This window comes from Sciurus carolinensis, chromosome 8 (genome assembly GCF_902686445.1).
Source record: "Sciurus carolinensis chromosome 8, mSciCar1.2, whole genome shotgun sequence".
Lineage (NCBI taxonomy): Eukaryota > Metazoa > Chordata > Mammalia > Rodentia > Sciuridae > Sciurus > Sciurus carolinensis.
The window spans coordinates 126,463,730-126,483,787 of record NC_062220.1 but is presented as its reverse complement, the minus strand read 5'-3'; the positions used below and the strand labels follow the sequence as shown (position 1 = coordinate 126,483,787).

The window sequence follows — 20,058 nt, the reverse complement described above, 5'->3', positions numbered from 1 at the left end:
CTGTGGCCACGGGAACTCGGCGGATCACACATCGTGGTGACGCCGACACGAACAGACCGCTGCCTGCCACTCACACCGGGGACGCACACCCCTCCCAGCTTGATGAGTGACGTGTGGCTGTTGCTGGTTTACTAAACTGTTATCACAGAGGGCGTCGGACTAGGTCCAGAGTGACTGGAGCCCCCTGCCGCGCTCTGCCGCCGGCCCGTCTCTTCCCGAGCGGACGCTTCTCTCTCCTGTCTTTCCTGGTCCCAGGCATTGAACCCAGGGGCGCTCGACCACGGAGCCACCTCCCCGGCCCTTTTTATTTTGCATTTGGAGACAGGGTCTCACTGAGTTGCTTAGGGCCTCCCTAAGTTGCTGAGGGTGGCTGAGAACTCGCGATCCTCCTGTCTCAGCCTCCCGCGTCGCTGGGATGACAGGCGTGCGCCACCGCGCCCCGGCTCCTGCCTCTCTTGATCCAGAAGCTGAAATGAGCGGCGGACTCCAGCATCGCGGGTGGGGTGAGCACACTGCAGAGGCCGGGGTGCCTTGCAGACCACACTCTTCAGGTTCACTTGTCACACGGCTGGTCATCTCCCAGCACCCGTGAGCGCCTGCTGCATGCCAGGTCGCCCGGGAGCCTCCCACAGGGACGAATCGCCTCACCGAGCAGCTCTTAGAACATGTCCCTGTCGTTCAGAGGGGCCCCGCTAGACTTGGTCCAGGGTGGTCCCCAATGCCCAGCAAGGCCTGTGTGAGGCCCCCCTGGGCGGTTCGCTAGGGAGTGGGGCTCGGGTGGACACAGCAGCGACTTGCCCTGGTCCGCCTGTCTCTCCCTGTGGCCTGGGGGGCAGCCCTTCCTTCCCATGCCTGTCTCCCTCAGGCTCCTCTCTGACTCTGATCACTTGCAAACAGAGCTGGGTGGTCCCGGCTGTCAGTCGGCAGGGGGACTTGGTGGGGATGAGGCTCAGGAGCTTGGGTGGGAAGGGAGACCAACTCACCCCCGTCTCGTAGATGGGGTTGTCAAACTCGGTCTCCACGGTGATCTGACTGTAGGGGTGGGAGTACATGAGGGGCAGGCGGAGGCTGGAGTAATAGCGGCACCTGCAGGAGAGAGGAGGAGGCAGATGGAGTTACTTCTGCCCTGTGGAGGCCCAGCGCAGTAACAGAGAACAGCTGGGGCCTCTCAGTGAGTGACCAGGGACATGTGTGGGATCTGCCTTAGTTGTCATTTCTTTGTCTGCTGACTCTATCCCGCCCCCACCACAGACACTGAGCTCCATGTGGGCAGGGACAATGCACATTAGCTGCGGGCCTGCCCCAGGGCCTTTGCACATGCTGTTTCTTTGACTGCACCCTCCTCTCCCACACAGCGGCATGGCTTGCTCATTATCACTCTCAAGTTCTTGTTCAAGTTCTCTCTCAGTGGGGCCTCCTCTGCCTACTCTTTAAAAATCATCTCTATCCCAGAGCCCTTTTCTCCCTTCCCAGCTCCTGTCCGGTCCCAACGCACAGCATGTTTTGTGATACACCTTGCCTGCTGTCTGCCTTCCCCCACGGACCCTGATCCCACAAAGGTCACACTCCGGTTCTGTTCAGCCCAGAAGGCTGCCTGGCCTGGAGCAGGCACGCCACTGCCGTGACTCTGGAGGCATCGGTGATGGTCCCAGACTTGGGTTAATATCTTCCCCCTCCACCAAATGCAGGCTCAGCGGCTGCCAGCACCAGGGACAACGATGGTCCCCATCCGATGGAATGGGAGAGTCAGTGCGCAGCAGTGCGCACGGTACTTGTCTCCGTAAAACCATAAGTTCCCTGGGGATCAGGGTGGGTGTCTACCTCCTCTGCTTGGCCCTCCCACCGCAGAGGCTTGGTAGGGGCCTGAGAGGGCTATTTGTGCCACAGGGTCCCCCCATCTCGGCCCTCAGGCTGCAGGTGGGGATGCTGAGCGCCGCCCCTCCCTCCTGGCCCGCCGTGCTCCGCCCCTCCCTCCCCGCCCCTCCTGCCCCGCCCCCGCCCCGCCCCCCGTCCCGCCCCGCCCTCCATGCCCCGCCCCTCCTGCCCCGCCCCGCCCCGCGCTCCGCCCTCCGCGCCCCGCCCCTGCCCCGCCCCTCCCGCCCCGCCCCGCCCCGCCCCCGCGCCCCGCCCCACCTGGTGATGTAGATGTAGGCTCCTCCCAGCAGCAGAGAGATGAGGAGGACCGGGATGAAGATGGCCAGAGCCACGTTCCCGCCTTCCAGCGACGACTCTGCTGCCGCTTCTGCTACTGAACACAGAAGCCACTGAGCCCCGCCCCACCCGCCCACCCCCAGGCCTGGCTCTCAGGCGAGGCCCCCTCCCAGCGCTGCGCCCCCCGAGAGGCTGGCGGCCCGGAGCCCTGGCCTCTGAGGAGCCCAGGCAGACACCAGGGGCCACGGAGCCCAGACTCGCTCTGCGGTGGCATCGCCCAGAAGGGCCACCAGGAACGATGGCTCCGCTCCTGGTCATTCCTATTTTGTGGGCTGGGCGCAGGCGTAAAGGTAGAGTCGGGCTGGAATCCAGTTGGGGGGAAATCTGATTGAAACCCAAGAGGCGGGAAGATCCCAAAGGCCATGACAAGGGAGGCGGGTCCCCTGGACATTCCCTGGGAGGACAGGGGTGGACTGGGGATAAGGCCCCGGCTCAACCCAGGGTGGGAAAAAACGGTTCTCAGCTCCAGAGCACCAGCCTCGGGGCGCGCGGTGCCCGGGCTCCGGCGAGGCCACTGGGCAGGAGTTTCTGAACGCGGGAACTCGTCACCAGCTGGGGTCCCGTCCAGGCCACTGAGTCAGATTTCAGTCCAGAGTAGGTCTGAGGCGCTGGGCAGCTACCTGGGACACCCCAGCGTGAGGACCCCAGGGCTCGCTCCTGGGCCACCTCTGGGCCTCACCTGGGGGCCTCCTGATGTCGGTGGCAATGGAAGGACAGGGGAGCTATTTCAGGGGCCGAAGCGGGGCCCTAGCTGGTTTGGAGAGACGCGGCCCGCAGGGCTTCTCTGCCCTTCTGGTCACGTCTAACGGCTTAGCCGAGCTCCGATCTATAATCCATTAAGTGCCACTTGACAGGGTCTGAGAAAATCAATCCTGGTACCGACAGTGAATGCGCCAGCACCCACCGTCACCAGGGTACTCGCTGCCCCTGGGAGTCCCGGGCCTGTGGGCTGCTCATGGCTCACTGGCTGCCAAAAGGTGGGCGGAGGCCAAAGCCTTCCAGTGGAGTGACTGACACCCGCTCAACCCTGTGTCTGCCTGCCTGGGTGAGCATGTGGCCCGTGGCGGGGACAGCAGCTACTGACGTGGGGTCCGCGCAGCCCTGGGCGCCCCAGGACTCCCCGCTGTCTGAGAGCCCCAGCAGGGACAGCAGCCACGGCTTAAAAGGCGACCACAGACCCCATGTATCTTCCCAGCGTCGCCAGAGTGAGAAGTGTTTGTGCCAAATTTAAGAGAGGCCGGGGGTTTTAATGGGAGCCACTGGAAAGAGAAATAAACAGAATCCAACACCCAGATGATTTTCCACATCTGTTCCCCATTAATAAAGCTCACTTGAGAATTTCTAATGGAAGGAGAAGGGAGAGGGGAGGCTGATGCTGGGGAAGAAAGGGAAGGAAAGAACAATCAGACCTCCCTCTCCCTGCGGAGGCCGGGAGGGTGCTGGCCTCAGAAGCTGGAGGCTGGACAGGTCACACTAGGGGCTGAGGGCTTGGGGCTGCTCAGTATTTAATTTTTTTGCCTTGTTATTGTCATGGAGAGAACTGGTTTCGATTCCCTTCAGGTTATATTTAGGAGAAGTTCCAATTCTGATGATTTGCTTTTCTTTATATGGTCCTTCAGTTTTTTGTTTTTTCTCTCTTTTCTTTTTCTTTTTGGTGCTAGGGATTAAACCCAGGGGCACTTGAGCACTGAGCTGCATCCCCAGCCCTTTTTAAAATATTTTACTTGGTGAGTTGCTTAGGACCTTGCTAAGTTGCTGAGGCTAGCCTTGAACTCGCGATCCTCCTGCCTCAGCCTCCCCAGCCGCTGGGATGACAGGCTGCCCCAGGCTGCTCCTGTTTTGAACTTGCCTTTGGCAGCACGAAGGCAGAATTCAGTTCTTACTTTTATAAAAACCGAGATAGAGATATTCACAGACCTGCCCTGGTTATCTGCTATTAGCTCAATGGATTGAGGGTTTTTTTTTTTTTTTTTTCCCATAATGGAATGGAACTCACCTTCTAAAGCATGTTCAAAACTGTCTTGATTAACTGAAAGAGAAATCGGGAGGCATCGGTCAAGGTAAAGCAGATTTGCTCTGATTGCATGAAAGGAAACCAAAAAAATTAGATGGGCAAGCCCTCCCAGGGCTTTGCCGAAGTCGCTGTGTGTGTTCATTTATCTTGGGCTGCCGTAAGCAGGGGGCACTTCCTAAATTCCCACGGGAAGATGAGACAGAATAAAAACATTAGAGCGATACTAGTAATAATGAATGGTCACTGAGCCCTCATCCTGTGTCTGGTATTGTGCACAGTGCCTAAGTTAACCCTCACAGCAACCTCATGAGGTAGATAACTGTTATCACCACCATCTTACACATGAGCAGAGTTTCAGAGATGTGCGGCGATTTCTCTGACGTCACACAGCATCTAAGTGATGGCACGGTGATTTCCACCTGGATGGTTGGACTTTCTCTTACCTCTGCTCCTACCGCTGGGGTGAGGGCTTTTGCTCTGTTTTCAGGAGAAACAGTGAGCCTGGAGACTCTCATGTGAAACCCAGCCCCCACTTTCCTGCTGGAAATACGTGTGCCAACCTAGCCCATTCCATTTTGACCCCGTGTTTATTGACTAGACCTCGCCTTCCAGGGAAAAACTCTTTTCAGCAACATTGTTTTTCCAACAGCACCTGGAAGTGCAGGAGGAGGGGAGACGGCTTCCTGTGCTCTGGCCTCCGAGTCGTCATGGTAGCCGAGCCCCAGATTTGACACCCTTGGGTGCTTCTTCCAAGGGTGTAAAACCCCAGAGGTGAAGGGCGTCAATGCTCAAGGCTGCAATGTGAGAGGACGGGAGGCTGCGGCTCGGCCACACGCGTGTCCTGCCAAATCCTGGGACTCCCTGATCAGCGCTGGGGTCCATCCGCGTTCCCATCGCAGGATGGTGACAAGACCAGAGGAAAAACTAACTGGTAACTAAGCAGCCGCGTCGAATCGGAGGCGCTCGGGGTAGATCACGTGGTGGGGAGCGAATCCCTGTATTTGTTGGTGGTATTTGGGGTCAGATGAGGCCAAGAGGGTGCCCCCCCCCCAGCACCGTGGCACGGGGTCTCTGCATGGAGACCCCAGCCAGATGCCGAGCTGACGTGGTACCAAGCTCCTGAACTTCCTAGCATCGGAACCACAAGCTCAATACTAGACTTCTTCATAAAGTTCCCCTGACTCAGGTGTTTTGTTATAGCAACAGAAAATGGATGGAAACAGGTGGCCTCCTAGATCTAGCCAGGTACGGCCGCCCACCCCTGCAGAGCGAGCTCAGCGTCCCCAGGACTCGGTGTCCATTTCCTTACCTTTACAAACAGGCAGGGGCCCGTTCCAGTGTGATGGCTGTCCCAGGATGCACCGGATGGTCACTTCGCCCATGAGCTCGAAGCCTTCGTAGCACATGAAGGTGAGGGACTCGCCCGGCAGGTAGAGTCGCTTATACAGGATTTGGTATCCGTTTTCAGGCAGCCCTGGGTTGTCACAGGCCAGGGACTCCTCCGCTGCAACGCAAGCCGAGAGGGCTCTGATGAGGGGCGGAAGCTCAGGGACTGCCTTCTCCGAGCCCACGGAACCCAACTTCCACCTGCCGTGGGTCCTCGCTAGTCTGCCTCGCATCCCACTATTACCTCTCCCTCAGGCTTGTCTTTCTCCACCTCTGGACCCGAACTACACCTGGGCACGGGGTTGTGAATCTGGGTTAAAGTCTGGTTCTTTCACTTATTAGCTGTGTGACCTCCAGCAAGTGGCATGACCTCTCTGAACCTCAGTTTCCTTATCAGCACAACTGGGAATCTATCTATCTAACTCTATCTCCTAGGGGTTTGGAGGATTTGATACGCTGTGAAATGCTTACTTAGGATGTTCTTGGTGGGCCAGGTGTTCAGTACGTGACAGGTGGCTGTGGTGTGTAATAAAGAAATATTCTTGCTTCTCATCTTACACCCGACCCGCCCATCTGGTATGTTCAGGTTTTGTCTTTCAATACTCAGTTCTCATTTCTCCTCTTCTAGGAAGCCTTCTCTGATGCCTCCTGAGTCACAGATCTATGGTATGGATCATTGATCACGGTATTGATTATTGATCATGGTATTGATTATCGATTATTGATCATGGTATGGATCATGGTATTGATTATTGATTATTGATCATGGTATTGATTATTGATTATTGATTATGGTATTGATTATTCAATGCGGTGTGTGCTTCCCTTGCTGGCGACGCGTTTGTCACGGCACACCGGAAGCTCGACACCTGGGATATAGTAGCAGTGCAACAATGGCCTCGGCTCATGAGCTCCGGCCAGGTCCTGGGGCGGATCTCTCCAGCGACACACGCAGTCCCGGGGCCCGAGAGCTGAGCCTGCAGGTGTTGCCCGCCCCAGGCCGGGCAGGGGACGCGCTTCGTCTCGGGCCCCAGGTGGGATGGACGGCCAGCACACCCACCGGTGCCTGGGACTGAGGACATGTTTACACTGCGGTCAGATCCCCACGGCACGAGAGTCCCCATCCTGGACACAGAGTGTCCAGGGGCCTTGGGGACGTCCTCAGTGATGTACAGTCCACCTCTGGAGCTGTCACCCTGCACCTCTGTGCACGACACGACCCCACCCCCAGGCTGGCGCCTCCCTGGACCGCCGGGGACCTCGGGTACGAGGTGGTGTACTGCAGCCTCCTTCTGGGGACCAGCTTCCTCCTCTGAGCAGCGTGTCCCCAGGGTCACCACACCGAAGCACATGTCACAGCTTTGGTCCTTTTCGAGGCTGAGCGGTACTCCGCTGTGGAGGTGGGTGGCCACATCCTGCGTGTCCCTGCGGGTGGCCCTTGGGCGCGTCCTCGGCTAAGGCGCACGCTGCTGCTGTGGCGGCACCTTTGGGTTCCGCGTTCTGCCTCTGTCCCCAGGGTAGCCGTGACCCTCACACGTCAGTTCCACTCTCGAGTGTTTCCGGGACCCACCCCTCCACCTCCGAGCCCCTGGTCCCGGCTGCCACACCTCCGGTCCTAAAGCAGCCGCTCCGCTTCCCGGGACCTCGTCTGGACTCAAGAAGACCCGAGTCTTCCAGAAGCACATCAGGCCCACCATCAGGGACACGGACAGCCGAGATGGCAGGACCTCCCACCTGTGGCTTCAGGTGGCCGCTGACCAGTGACCCCGAGGAGAGAGGGTTCTGGAAGCATCCTGCGGCGTCCGAGCGATCTCTGTCGATTCCTGGAGACTCGGCCCTGCAGATCCCCGGGGCGGCCGGAGCAGGTGGACCCGCGCACCTCACCAGGTGACCCTGACGCTCAGGAGAGGACACGGTCCCTCCAGGTTGGCCCTCGAGCCCATTGCTTCTCCCACCTCCCGCTGACCTTCTCTAGTCTCATTGGACCCGTTGAATTTTGCCTGGTGGCTGCGTCCCCAGCCCTCGGAGCCTCAGCCGGGGAGCCCCCTCCCGGGTGCCCCGTCCTCCTGAGCACAGGTGAGACTCCGAGACGCTCCGGGACAGCCCTTCGTGGTTCCCGTCCCCCACGTCACTCTCTTTGAGGGTGGGCAGCCCCTGGGACCTGCGTCTAACCAGAAGAACATGTCGGAGGGTCTGGGACATCACTGCACGACGCAGCCACCCAAGAGGGTCACTCTGGCTAGAAGATCCTCTCTTGACCGTCCTTGGTGAAGCAACTGGTCACGCAGGTGGCCTCTGACCATCGGCTTGGAAGGAAGGGAATCCCGCAAATAGCCCTGGGAGGTGAGGAGGAGCCTCCTCATCCTGTGGATGAGATCCCAGCCCCAGGGTCTGTCCTGGGAGAGATTCCGAACCCAAAGACCTAGTTCAGCTATTCCAGACTCGTCCACGGAAACCGTAAGGTCACCCTTGTGTGTTGTTGAGGCGTCTCATTTTGCAAGATGAATCTCAAGAATCCCCTGCGGATCCAGATCTGTCCACAACGACACAAATTCCAGTGTCCTTGGAACTCTGTCCTGTAATCCGCACAGACCTCTGTCAGGGTCTTACCTGGCGATCTTGGCTCTCCCCTCTGTGCCTCTTTCCCACGTTCAAGTCAGGAATCCCAGGGCGCAGAAGAACGTCCGGTTCATAGGAAGCATTCATTCCTCGGCCAACAGGTGTTTATTGAGCAACTATTACATGCTAGCTCATGAGTATGAGCAAGAGCGTAGAGGTGAGTAAAGGGATTTAACCCCTGGACCTGGAACTTGTGGGCGGGAGGCACACAGTACAATTCAGGTCCTGACTGGAATCTTCTCTGTGACTGTGACCTACATGCAGACTCTTTTCAATTTATGCAATATGGATTAAATAGTTACTGAGCTCTTGCAAATCAGGATGTTTCATGTAATAATCCAGATTTCTGAAGCATCAGGAGATCAGGTGATACTGGGCACGCATGGTCTCCTGGCAATGATTGGCTGGAGTTGAGGAGTAGCTTCCTTTTAGCCGCAATCCCTACCACTCCCTATTGTCTCACACAGCACGTGCCTGACCCTGTGGGCACTTACACATATCATCTTTCCATTGAATGATTAATGAACAGAAAAAGAGGTTTTTAGCAGCCGTTGTCACCACTAATGAAGAATTTGGGCTTCTCTCTCCTCCAGTGGGTGGGTGGATGGGTGGGACCCTGCTTCCGACCTGCGACTGAAGGAGTTTTCTTTCTGCACCAATGGTAGTCACCACCAAGAGCAAGGAGCTGTTTTCTTCTCACTCTCAGTCTCCAGGAAATGGCTGGTGAAGGGGACTCTCCAGGACCCTGTGCCATTGGAGGTGTGTGTTGCATGACAATGTCGATGTGCCCTGGCAGGAATTCATGCATCGATTCAGAATATATTTCGCACACATTGACTGCGTGCCCGGGGTGGGTCCAGCAGAGGGGCTGGGCGGGATCAGACACCAGCTCTGCCCTCCCGAGCTCAGGGTCCAGGGGTAAACAATCTAAGCTGAGGCTGGCTTTGAACTTGTGATCCTCCTGCCTCAGCCTCCCGAGCCCCTGGGATGACAAGCAGGCACCACCGCCAATCAGTTTCTTGAATGATCTCACATGAACTCCACTCAAGGAGGGTTCTAGAGTAAATGTGCTTGGGAGCCAGTGTCCATGAGTGGCCCAGAGTCAGAGCTCAGTTGTGTGTCCGGGCACACATATAATGCCAATGGCATGCACCACGCTGTCTAGGAAATACAGTCCAGTCATGGCACTTTCAAGTTCATAAGCCTCTGAAGTCAAGAATTGGTTCTCTGGGTTTCTTTGTCCTACTATAACTCTGCACCTACTATGTGCCAGACCCGTGCTGGGAGCTGGGTGGAGAATGGAAGTTGGAGAGGAAGATTTGTTATCCAGAGCTCAGTGGAGAAGAGAGAGGAGGTCTCATTGTGATCCAGCGTGGTGACAGCTATGCTGAGGGACAAGCAGAGGGGCGAGCTCCTTCTCCTCTCCCTCTCCCTGGGCTGGAGGATGCTTCCTCTTGTCAAGGTTGGCGGCTGCCCAGAGACCCCAGGGGGGGGAAAAAAAAAAAAATCCTGTAGTGCCTGCAGTGCAGGAGAGTGACCAGCAGGTGGCAGTGGTCGCCCAGCAGATTTCCCAGGTCCCTTTCCCTGGAGTTTTCTGAGTTAACCAAGATTAATGAACACGGCAAATATTTACTGAGCACCTTCTGTGTGCCAGGCACCATTCTTGTCCCGGAGTGATGACTGAGACAGACGTGGCTCTACCTTAACGCAATTTAACACAAATTCATTCATGGACGTATTGTGTGAATTAATCCCGGGAGCCCGTCCTGTGCCAAAGAGACAGAGTGACAAAGGGTGACCGACTCGTCCTGGATGTGGAGGAGGATGTGGCAGAAGGTTCAGGAGGAGGCGAGGGTGAGGCCCCCCAGTGCTCCCCGGGCTGAGCGCCAGAATCTCCCTTCTTCCCGGGACCCCTGGACGGTATCCTAACTTTATTATCCCGAAGGGTGTTCTTTAAAAACAAACCCTCATGTGCTCAGGAAGCCCACCCAGGGCGTAGAGCCGCTGCGGGAGGTGGAGGCTGCGGTTCCTGACTGCACCGTGCACCCATTTTACAGATGAGGCCGCCGAGGCCCTGGGGACTCAGGTCTGAAAAGTCTCTGAGAAGCAGGGACTGAGCCGCGACCACAGCTGAGGATTCTGGGCCTCTGGAGTCGGTCGGATCCAGTTTGATCCCAGCACCAGTGAGAGTTTGAGAAGGATCCTCCTGGCTTTGGCTGGCGTGGCTGGTGTTTGCAGGGCGGGAACCTCAGGAGTCACCTACCGGGTCCCCATCCAGGAGGGGACGCAGTAGCAGTGGGGAGGTGTCCTAAAGACCAGGTTGTATTGCTAACAGCAGCAACGGCAGTAACGGTGATGGATCGGTCATCCGTTGAGCCTGGGACGGTGAGTCTAGAGTCCCAGTGAGTGACGTGTGTGTCCGATGCCATGAGCTCTCAGCCGGGAGGGATGTGACTCTAGGTTCCTTGGGGGACCACGTTCCAGTCGCGGGATCAAGGAGGACTTCCTGGAGGAGGCGATTGCTGTTTCCTTCAGAGACCTGTTTCTCCTCCCCGGAACCCGGCAGCCTTGGGCTCCACGGGAGTGCGGATGGTGGCTGCTTAGCCATTGCCCTGATCCCGGGGGCTGGCGTCATGGTTCCCAAACTTTGCACTGGGGCACCCCAGGGTGCCACCAGGCGCTCACAGGAGCACCGTGAGGGTCTCAGAACTTTCGAGGGAACACAGCAACATCCATCAGACCCTCGTGAATGGCTCTGCGAGCTCGAGGTCATTCACAAGTTCACCCGGGGACAGACTCCGGTCCTCCGATGAGGCCCTGTCTCTGCCAAGCTGGGTTTCCCAGGGGTGCTGCGCTCAGAAGCAGAAACGGTGACAGGTCAGCTCGGAGTCGGGAGGAGGGAGGGCAGGTTGATGTCCAGCGGGAGGACAGCTGTCACCGACCCTTCTTAAGGGCAAGAGGCACGGGGGCATCCGTCTTCAAGTGGCTCCTCAGCTGTGATTGTCAGCTGTGTGTTGCTGTCACCAAAATTCCTGCCAGGGGCTCACGGTTGCAGTGGTCTCGGGCTGGGGACGGCCGAGCCCATTGCTCTGAACCGGAGCTGAGGTGGAGTCCCGGAAGGGGCGGCCAGGAGGCAGAGAGAGGAAGGAAGAGGCTGCAGGGCCACCCAGGGACCCGCCTCCGCAGCCTCTGGACGTCCCGTGGGGCACGGGAGCTGCGGGGTGCCCAGGACCCAAACCCCAGCCAGCACCAGACACAGCAGGTGGTCAGGGCGTTTGGACCTGAGGTGTAACAGGCAGGACTGCTCTGTTGTCAGCCCTGCAGTCTGCACTCACAAGAGGGGCGCGGCTGGGAGCCTGGGTTGGCACGTGGCCGTGGGCAGGGGACACGAGCTGCTTCCATCACCCACTCTGGATCTCAAGGGTCCCCCGCAGCCCAAGGGCTTGGTCCCCAGCTTGGTGCTATTGGGGATGTGGAACCTTTAAGAGGCGGAGCCTAGTGGGAGGCCTTTAGGTCAAGGGGGCGTGCCCCTGTGGAGCTTGTGGGCCCACAGCCCCCTCCGCTCTTTCTCTTTTGCTTCCCTGTGACGCGGTAAGCAGTTTGCTCCGCCAGGTGCTTCTGCCAGGATGTGCTGCCACAGGCCCAAAATGATGGGGTCAATCCATCGTGGACAGGAACACCCAGGACCCTGCGCCAAAATAAGCCTTTCCTCTTGACTCAGCTATCAGCTAGAGTAACAGAAAGCAGACTAACCTACCCTGCTCTGTAGACAGTATGACTTCCTTTCACAGACGAGGACTCTGAGGCCCAGAGAGGGCAAGTTACTTGCCCAAAGTCACCCAGCAGAGTTGTGGGGGGATGTCCAACTGCAAATCCCAGATTCTTTCTCCATCCACAACTAACTCATCTGTTCTTGAAGTGGCCTCGGGTAAATGAACTAGGAGCCAGAGACCTAGCTGGACCAAACTCTGGCCCTGGGCAGCAACTGTGTACGGAGATGTTTCTCTGTTTCACGAACTTGTGGTGGTACTCAAGCTTTGTCCAGGGGCTGGACTGCAGAGTGATGAGGTGGGAGGATGCTTTTGGGATGCTCCCCTTCCTGCTGTGTGACCTCAGGAAAGCCACTCGCTCTCTCTGGGCCTCATATGCCTACTTTTAAGCAGACACGCGCACACCGCGTGTGCAGTTCTGGGAGAGTTAAATGTCCTCGCGTGGGGAAGGCCTGGCACGCCCAAGGTCATCGAGTGGGGGCTATTTCCTTTGTTCAGTCGATGGGACATTTTAAAGCTGTGGTTGTCTCACAACCGCCTCTTAACAACCTTCAGAACCAGGCCTGGGACTCCCTCCTCTGTGGACGCCAGGCTGCTGGATCAGAACCTCGCTGGTGCCCCCGGTCATCTCCCGTCAGCCTCACCTGCCGCCATGCCAGGCGGCTTCTTCTCCCCGGGGCCCGCGAGTCTCCTGACACCCCACCTGGCTGCAGCGCTCATTAGCTGGGTGTCAGGGAAGCCGTCTCACTCGGCGCTGTGGATCCGCGGCCCCGAGGTGGGGAGGCTGGCTGCCTGGGGATTGAGGAGCCGCCAAGCAGCCCGCGTGACCTCTGGAGGCTGCGTCTCGTTAGTGAGATCCGTGCGTCGCTGGTCTCTGCCGCTTGGGTGGCTAATGCGGTGCTGGTGACTCTTGTGGTCTCCAGGAGGAACAAGAACTTCATCCCTGTCCTAACTGTGGCTTAGAACAGCACCTGCTAGCAGCTCTGGGGGCTGGGAGGCCGAAATCAAGGAGGCAACAGGACCTGCTCCCCATGAAACCTGTGGGAGCGTCCTTCCCGGCCTCCCCTGCTTCTGGTAGAGGCTGGCAGGCCATGTGCTCCCGTCTCTGCCTCTGTCCTCGTGTGAAGCCGTCCCCGTGCTGAGTCTCCATGGGCATTCAGATTCCCCCTCCCCCTGCCTTTTTCTTTGGGACAGGGCCTTACTAGGTTGCCCAGGTTGACCCTAATCCTGGGCTTATGCGATCCTCCTGCCTCAGCCTCCCCAGCTGCTGGGACCACAGGTACACACTACAGGGCCTGGCTCTCTCTTCTTAAAAGGACACCAGTCATTGGATTAGCACCTGCCCTAATATAGTGCGGCCTACAAAGAAAGGCCCAGTTTTTTTTTTTGTTTTGGGTTTTTTTTGGTACCTACGATCGAACTCAGTGCTTCTCAGCCACAGAGCCACCTCCCCAGCCCTACTTTGTATTTTATTTAGAGACAGGATCTCACTGAGCTGCTTAGGGCCTCGCTGTTGCTGAGGCTGGCTTTGACCTCCAGATCCTCCTGTCTCGGCCTCCCGGCCACTGGGGTGACAGGCGTGTGCCCCTGCGCCTGGCAGCCCCTGATTTTGGTAAAGGTCAGAGCTGCTGGTTCTGGGGGTCAGGACTCCAACGGAGCTTTCTCGAGGAACCTGTTCAACCATATCAGAACCGAAGGGTGTGGACTCTGTTCAAGGCCTGGGACTGCGGAAGGGGCAGGGCCGCGGCTGAGGGGCTGGGCTACCGTCTGGGTGGCGCTGGGAAGTCCTCGTGGGAGTCCGTGCCCGTCAGGGTTACGGCTGGCGGGAGCGACCCGGACCTCCAGGACAGGGTCCGGGTGTGGATCGGAGGGAGCGTGGAGGCCATGAGGACACGTCCCCGGGGCCTCAGCGTGCGCACCGACTCATGCTCGCCAAGACCGACACAGGCACACGCGCGCACGTCACATGCGCACCACACGGGTCCCGCGCTTTCAGTGTGCGGTGGCGACCGCCATCTGCGTGCCTCCCTGCTGCAGCTTGGAGGCTGAGCATCCCCCAAAGCCCTGGGCCGTGCGGGCCGGTCCCCAGGGTGCTGCTGTCGGGAAGGGGAGTCCCCGGGTGGTCTCCTGACGGTGGCCTGGCTCCTCTGCAGCGGGGTCGTTCACAACGCCCTATTTAAAAGTAGCAGCGTAGCCGATGGTGTCTACCCCACAACCACTATGGGAAGCCCTGTCCCTTCCATGACCCTATGCTTTCTTCAAGTACCGGTGTGAACCCTGAGAGCCCAGAGGGGCCTCTGGGAAAAGCTTAAAAAAAGCTCCGAGTTTACTTCTGGCCTCCTCTGCGAACGAGCTGTGTGACCTCAGGTGGCAAATTGTCCCTCTCTGAACTTTTGCATCCTATTCTTCAAATGAGAACCGTAATGCTCCTTGAGGAAGAAGAGGGAATTTGGTAGGTGCCTTGCACCTTTACCGTAAATGTTGTTGTAGGAGTGCCCGGGCCCTGGCTGGCCACTGGGGCGCGGGGGCCATGATAATAAAGCACCCTCCCTAACGTAGAACGCCTCCTCCCACCCCCAGCCCAGCCCCGCGTCATGACGCTGCGCCCGGCGGCCCGGGGAGCCCACGGACTCACACACACAGTGGGGCAGGCGGGAGGTCCAGATGGGAGTGCCGGTTTCGCGGCTGTAGCAGGTGAGGAGCGAGCTCCCTTCCAGCACGAAGCCCAGGTCGCACGTGTACTGGATGGTGGTGCCCACCAGCAGCACGGGGTCCGAGATCAGCCGGGTCGAGTGGTCCACCTCCCCCGGGTCGGTGCAGTACATGACTGCGCGGAAGCACATCAGACCAGGTGGCGTCAGAGCCAGCGTCACAGAATGTTCTGGAAAATCTCCCAATTCCCTTCTCTACCCTTTGGGAAGAAGGCGCATCTCTTGAGCTAAAGGAGGCGGGAGACTGGGCCAGGAGGAAGGGGACCTGAGTTTAACGCCTTTTTCGGGGAATTTGCACTGGGGTCCAAAGGTCTGTGCATAAGGCTATACGTCACCTGGCCACTCGTATCAAAAGGAAGCGAGGCAGACCTTTTTTTGAGGGGGTACCAGGGATTGAACCCAGGGATGCCTAACCCCTGGGCCACAACCCCAGGTCTTTATAAGAATATTTTATTTAGAGTCAGGGTCTCGCTGGGTTACTGAGGGCCTCGCTAAGTTGCTGAGGCTGGCTCTGAACTCGAGATCCTCCTGCCTCAGCCTCCCGGGCCGCTGGGATGGCAGGTGTGGCCACCGCAGATCTCTTAACAGGGGAAGCGGCCAGGATGAGCGGCCACTGCGGGAGCTCCCGGGTCAGCACTGCCCAGAACAAAGCAAGGACTCCTCTGCCACCTTGGCGGGGTTTGAGTGAGATGAAGTGAGAATCCGGTACTTCTTTAATTAAAAAATCAAAACACAAGTAAAACAATAAACCAATTAAGAAGGAAGGATGTAGACACATGTACGATATGGAAAGAGGTCCATTTTCCTGAGTTTAAAAAAAATTCCCCAAATAGTGGCTGGGCAGTTTGTATGAATCCCTTCACGGTAAAATGGATTTGTAGCTTTTCTTTTCTGGGCAAAGATGAAGGCACTAAGAAGAACTTTCTAGAGAGGGCTGGGGAATGTTCTCTCCAAACCCTCGACATGTTTTGGGAACCAAGGAGGCTGTGCACCACTTTAATGCGCTGGTAATGGGGGGCTCGTTCCTCGCTATTTTTATTTTTAGTGAACACACACACACACACACACACACACACACACAGAGGTACAGACACCCAGAACAACCCATTAACTGATCCTGTGAACCTCTGGCAGCCTCTTTTAAGTTTCTGGAAACTGGTTACTTTGACGTAGACGAGTTTATCACGGGAGCCAGAGGTGACCCCACGTCCCTCCCAACACCGTTTCTTACTGTCCTACTCTGATGTGAGTCATGTTCACGACACGTTGGTCTATGGAAGTGTCCCCCAGGATTCCCAGCAAGAGGGCTGGGGCCCAGAGCTCGATTCAGGAGGTGGGAAGCCCCTTCTCAGTCGCGCTCCTCCCTCTGCTAACTAGACAGCAGGGCCAACACCAGGAACGCTTCCTTTCTCCATCCCTCCTTTCAAGACCCTCGGCTCAGCCATCGTCACAAGCCTGGTCACAGTGAGCAGGTGGAAGGAGTCAGGAGCCCGGGAGCACGGGAGCACGGGAGCGATGCTCGGTGAGGAAGCCAGCTCCATGAGATGGGCTTTAGGACTCGAGTCTTAGACGGGTTTGGCTCCACTGGCTCAGCTACCTTAGAGGCCCGCGTCTGCATGCTGGTTTCTCCGCAGTCCACACCACTCCCTATTGCCTCACATCCAATCCGTTCCCCTCATCTGCACGCCTTCCAGGCTCCTGAAGGCGCCTGAGGCCAAGCTGTCACCCACACCTACAACGCAGCCTCTGCTGGTGGGGGGAGAGGGCAGCTGAGCCTCCGTCAAACAGCTCGTTCCTGCGGTGGGGGAGGGGACGGGGACTCGCCACCCACTGACTTAGGGGAAGAAGACAAGAGGATTCTTACTTTTCTCACAAAACGGGGGGTCGCTGCTCCAACTGAGGTCCCACTGGCAGGTGAGGGTGTCACTCCCCACGATGTCGTAGCCCGGGTCACATTGGTACGTGATCCTGGCTCCCCTCACCAGCTCCGTGTGGGAAGTGGTCTTCCAGCCGTTCTGGATCTCGGGCAGATCTGAGCAGGAGTCGTTCCTTGAGACCTCTTTAAAACAGAAACGTCCTCTTAGGAGGGGAGTCGGGGTGCCCACGTTGAATATTACAAGAAAGAACAAATGGAAGAAAAACCCTCTGGAAATAAGCAACCCATTTCTGAATCCTCTTCAGGATTTTACAGGGAGATTTTACCATGAACCTTCCCCATGACCTCTGAACTGACCGGACATTCTCTTGGTTGGATAAAACTGGTTTAGGATTTAGGGTCAGAAAGGACCCTAGTGCAGCTGCTTCCTGGACATGGCTTCTCGCTGGGTCCTGGGTGCTTCAAGATGCCCACCTCCCTGCCGATTCTAAGACCTGCTCATTCCCAGAATGCACCTTCCTGGGCCCCACCAGCATGGAAGGGGCCACCGCAAAGGTGACCAGGTGGGGCTGGGACACAGAGTACTTGGCGGGAGCAGGTGCTCGGTGAAGATGCTCAAGCTGCCCTCTGGAGCCATCCACACGGAGAGCGACTGAGGCTTCACGCTGCCATGTCAATCACACGGATGAGCCATTCAGAAGCAGGCCATCCATCCTCAGCCAGGCCTTGGGGATGACCAGGACCCTCCCTGACCTCATGAAGACCCCAAAGCAGGGCCCCCCTGCTCAGGCTGCCCCTTTGCCCCACAGATATCATGAGATCATTCCCACTGATGGCTAATCTGGGATAGAATCCATGACACAGCAATAGATAACCAATACGTTCCGCCCCTTCCTATCTGGCAATCAATCGGTGCATTTGGTGAATCAGTAATACCTGTACTTGTGGGTTTTATTTTTTGGTACTGGGAACGGAACCCAGGGGCACTTAATCACTGAGCCACATCCCCAGCCCTTTTATTTTTTTATTTAGAGACAGGGCCTCCCTAAGTTGCTGAGGCTGCGATCCTCCTGCCTCAGCCTCCTGAGCTGCTGGCGTGACAGGCGTGCACCCCCGTGCCCGGCTACCTGCATTGATAATACGCATCAGGATAAATGCTTATCGATTCAAATAAACACAATTACTGGTACATGCTTCACATTGCATAGCATATCACCAGGGAAAATGCCCCCCAGAGCTCGATCCACCCACTCCCACAGCCTGGTCGCTCGGGTAGCCATCCGGAGCCCACTGTTGCTATTCCTGCGCCAGCGCGCACCGCCAGCCTTGGAGAAGAGGGCTAATTATGCCGTGTAATTAATCTGAAGTTCTTCTGTGCGTCTGGGGAAAGCGAAGCACCTCCATTGTCTGCGGGAACGTCGTTGGGAGAAGCAGGCGATGGCTTTTCCTGGGATTTCATCACGACTCTATTTGGAGAGTGGAGATCTCGTGGGTGTCTGCTGGAGGAAGGGGCAGGGAATGGCTTCTCCAACGGCTTGGTGGGGAAACAGGGGCCTCTATTTTTAGGCTTTTGAAGAATCAGCCAAGCCCTGCATTTGGAACACAGCTGGAGAGGCTGGCGTGAGGGACGGGAGGGGGACCGGCAGACGCCAGGATGCGGCTCTGCTGGCAGCCGACGCTTTCCGCTCAGGAACCTGCGCTGGCCTGGCCTCTCAGCGTGGCCCCGTGTCCGCACCCTCGGCAGGGCCTCCTGTCTCCGTCATGGATTGTCACTCACTCGGTTGCTGCAGAGCTGGGACCCAAGTCTTAGCCCCTGTTGGTTAACTGGGCGGCTTTGGCGTAGAAACGGGACCCTCCCGTTCTTCAGTTCCCAGAACCCAGGCAATCGGCCTGTTTCTCCAACCACCTTACCTGGAGGTTCTAGAATGTTCCGTCCCTGGTTAACTTTGCCAAGCGTGAGAGATTGGAAACCTCCTCCTTGGTCCTCTTGCTGGAGAAGCTGCGTGGCTCCTGCCACATCCGTCACCGGCTGTAGGCTTCGTTGTTCTCAGGGGTCAAGAACCGCGACCCTGTCACCCCCAAGGGTGAGGTGAGCTGGCTCAGTGGGCAGGTACCACTGTGCTGTGTGCACCCTAAGACCAACCCCAGGCTCCATCCACCTGTCTGACCAAGATTCTGTGAGCACCTTAATAAGCGCCCAGGGTCTGAAGCCACAATTTCAGGTTCACGGTCAGGATGAGCACCAGGGGCCAACCTCTGGGCAAAAAGAGATGCCCCTTCTTGTCACGGCAGACAGCACTAATCAATCCCCGGACTCCGCTAGAATCAAACCGAGACCTGCCAATCTTCAATCCAGCACTCCTGAGTGCCACTGCCTTTTGGTTGGAGTGGGCTGACAACTGACTTATTACCCTAAGATTTGAGGAATGAACAGGTCCTAAGGGACCAGTCTCCTTAAACAGCACTGCTCATTCCTCCGTGCTTTTTTTTATTACTTGGCCACAGGCACGGGGCAAAGCACAGCCAGCGAGCGCATCTGTCTGTGCAAAGGAGAATGGGGGGGGGGGTGGTCAGGGTGTGTAGCCTCAGGGTCTTTCCTGGAGCATCCATAGCAGATTAAGTCGTGGCCACCTTCCAGAGCTGGGCTTAAGACTTTAGGTAAGATGAGGAGCTTCGGCACTCTCCAGGGGCCCCAGAAGTCCCTGACCCGACTGTCAGATCCCTCCATGGAACGAGAGCTGTATCCACGTCTGGTTAAATCTAGACCCAGGAGGGCAAAGGCCTCTCCCATGCCCGTGACAGGCATCACCAATCAATCGCGGCACCCTTTCCCCTGACTCCGGGCACGGCCTCTCCTGAGTGCATTTCAACACGGTCTTTAACCTAAGTGGTCACTCACAATCGATCCACCCGAGGATGAAACGCACAACTCTGGAGACCATTCCCGGGACACTGATGCTGTGTTTCTTTAACAGTAATAAGAACTGGCGAAGCTCTTCTCTCTCCCGGCTTGCCCAAATCGGTCAGGCTGTGTGCTCCTGGGGAGCTCTCTCCACCGCCCCTGCTTGCCCTTCCACACGTGACCTTGACACGGTGTTAACGGGACCACCTCTCCCTCCCATCTTCTCCATCCAGCGCGGGAGAGGAGTCCACCCATTCGCAGAGGAGTCCACCCAGTGAGGATCGCAGCACACAGGAGATGTCGAGATCCGGGTGAGCCAAACTCTCTGGAAAACAGATACTGCCTTTCTAGTCGACATCAAATTGTGTGCGTGCGTGTCCGCCTGCCAACTGTGAAACGGCACACAAATCTAAGCTTCAAGTTCGGTTAACAAGAACTCCTCTCTAAGACGATGTGGCTAGATGGAAGCTGGCTAGACTTCCTCCTTGACCTGGCTCAGCTTGGGAGAGAGGTGGACGTGGGCCATCAAGCTGGACGTGGTTCTGGAAGATGGACTCTCGGCACCAGAG

General features: G+C 57.4%; 1 protein-coding gene across 3 annotated transcripts in view; it reads right to left on the bottom strand.

The window, feature by feature from the left end:
* Sez6l (seizure related 6 homolog like) overlaps nt 1-20,058 on the bottom strand; it is a 173,779-nt gene that overhangs the window by 7,881 nt on the left and 145,840 nt on the right. The window contains exons 11-16 of one of the 3 annotated variants that reach the window (XM_047562820.1): nt 16,576-16,770; nt 14,636-14,827; nt 5,535-5,729; nt 4,208-4,240; nt 2,134-2,248; nt 984-1,086 (exon numbers count right to left, since the gene is read on the bottom strand). In XM_047562820.1, coding sequence (XP_047418776.1) covers nt 984-1,086; nt 2,134-2,248; nt 4,208-4,240; nt 5,535-5,729; nt 14,636-14,827; nt 16,576-16,770 — 833 coding nt within the window. The remainder of the gene's footprint in view (nt 1-983; nt 1,087-2,133; nt 2,249-4,207; nt 4,241-5,534; nt 5,730-14,635; nt 14,828-16,575; nt 16,771-20,058) is intronic. The other 2 variants (XM_047562821.1, XM_047562822.1) reach the window with 2 other exon arrangements.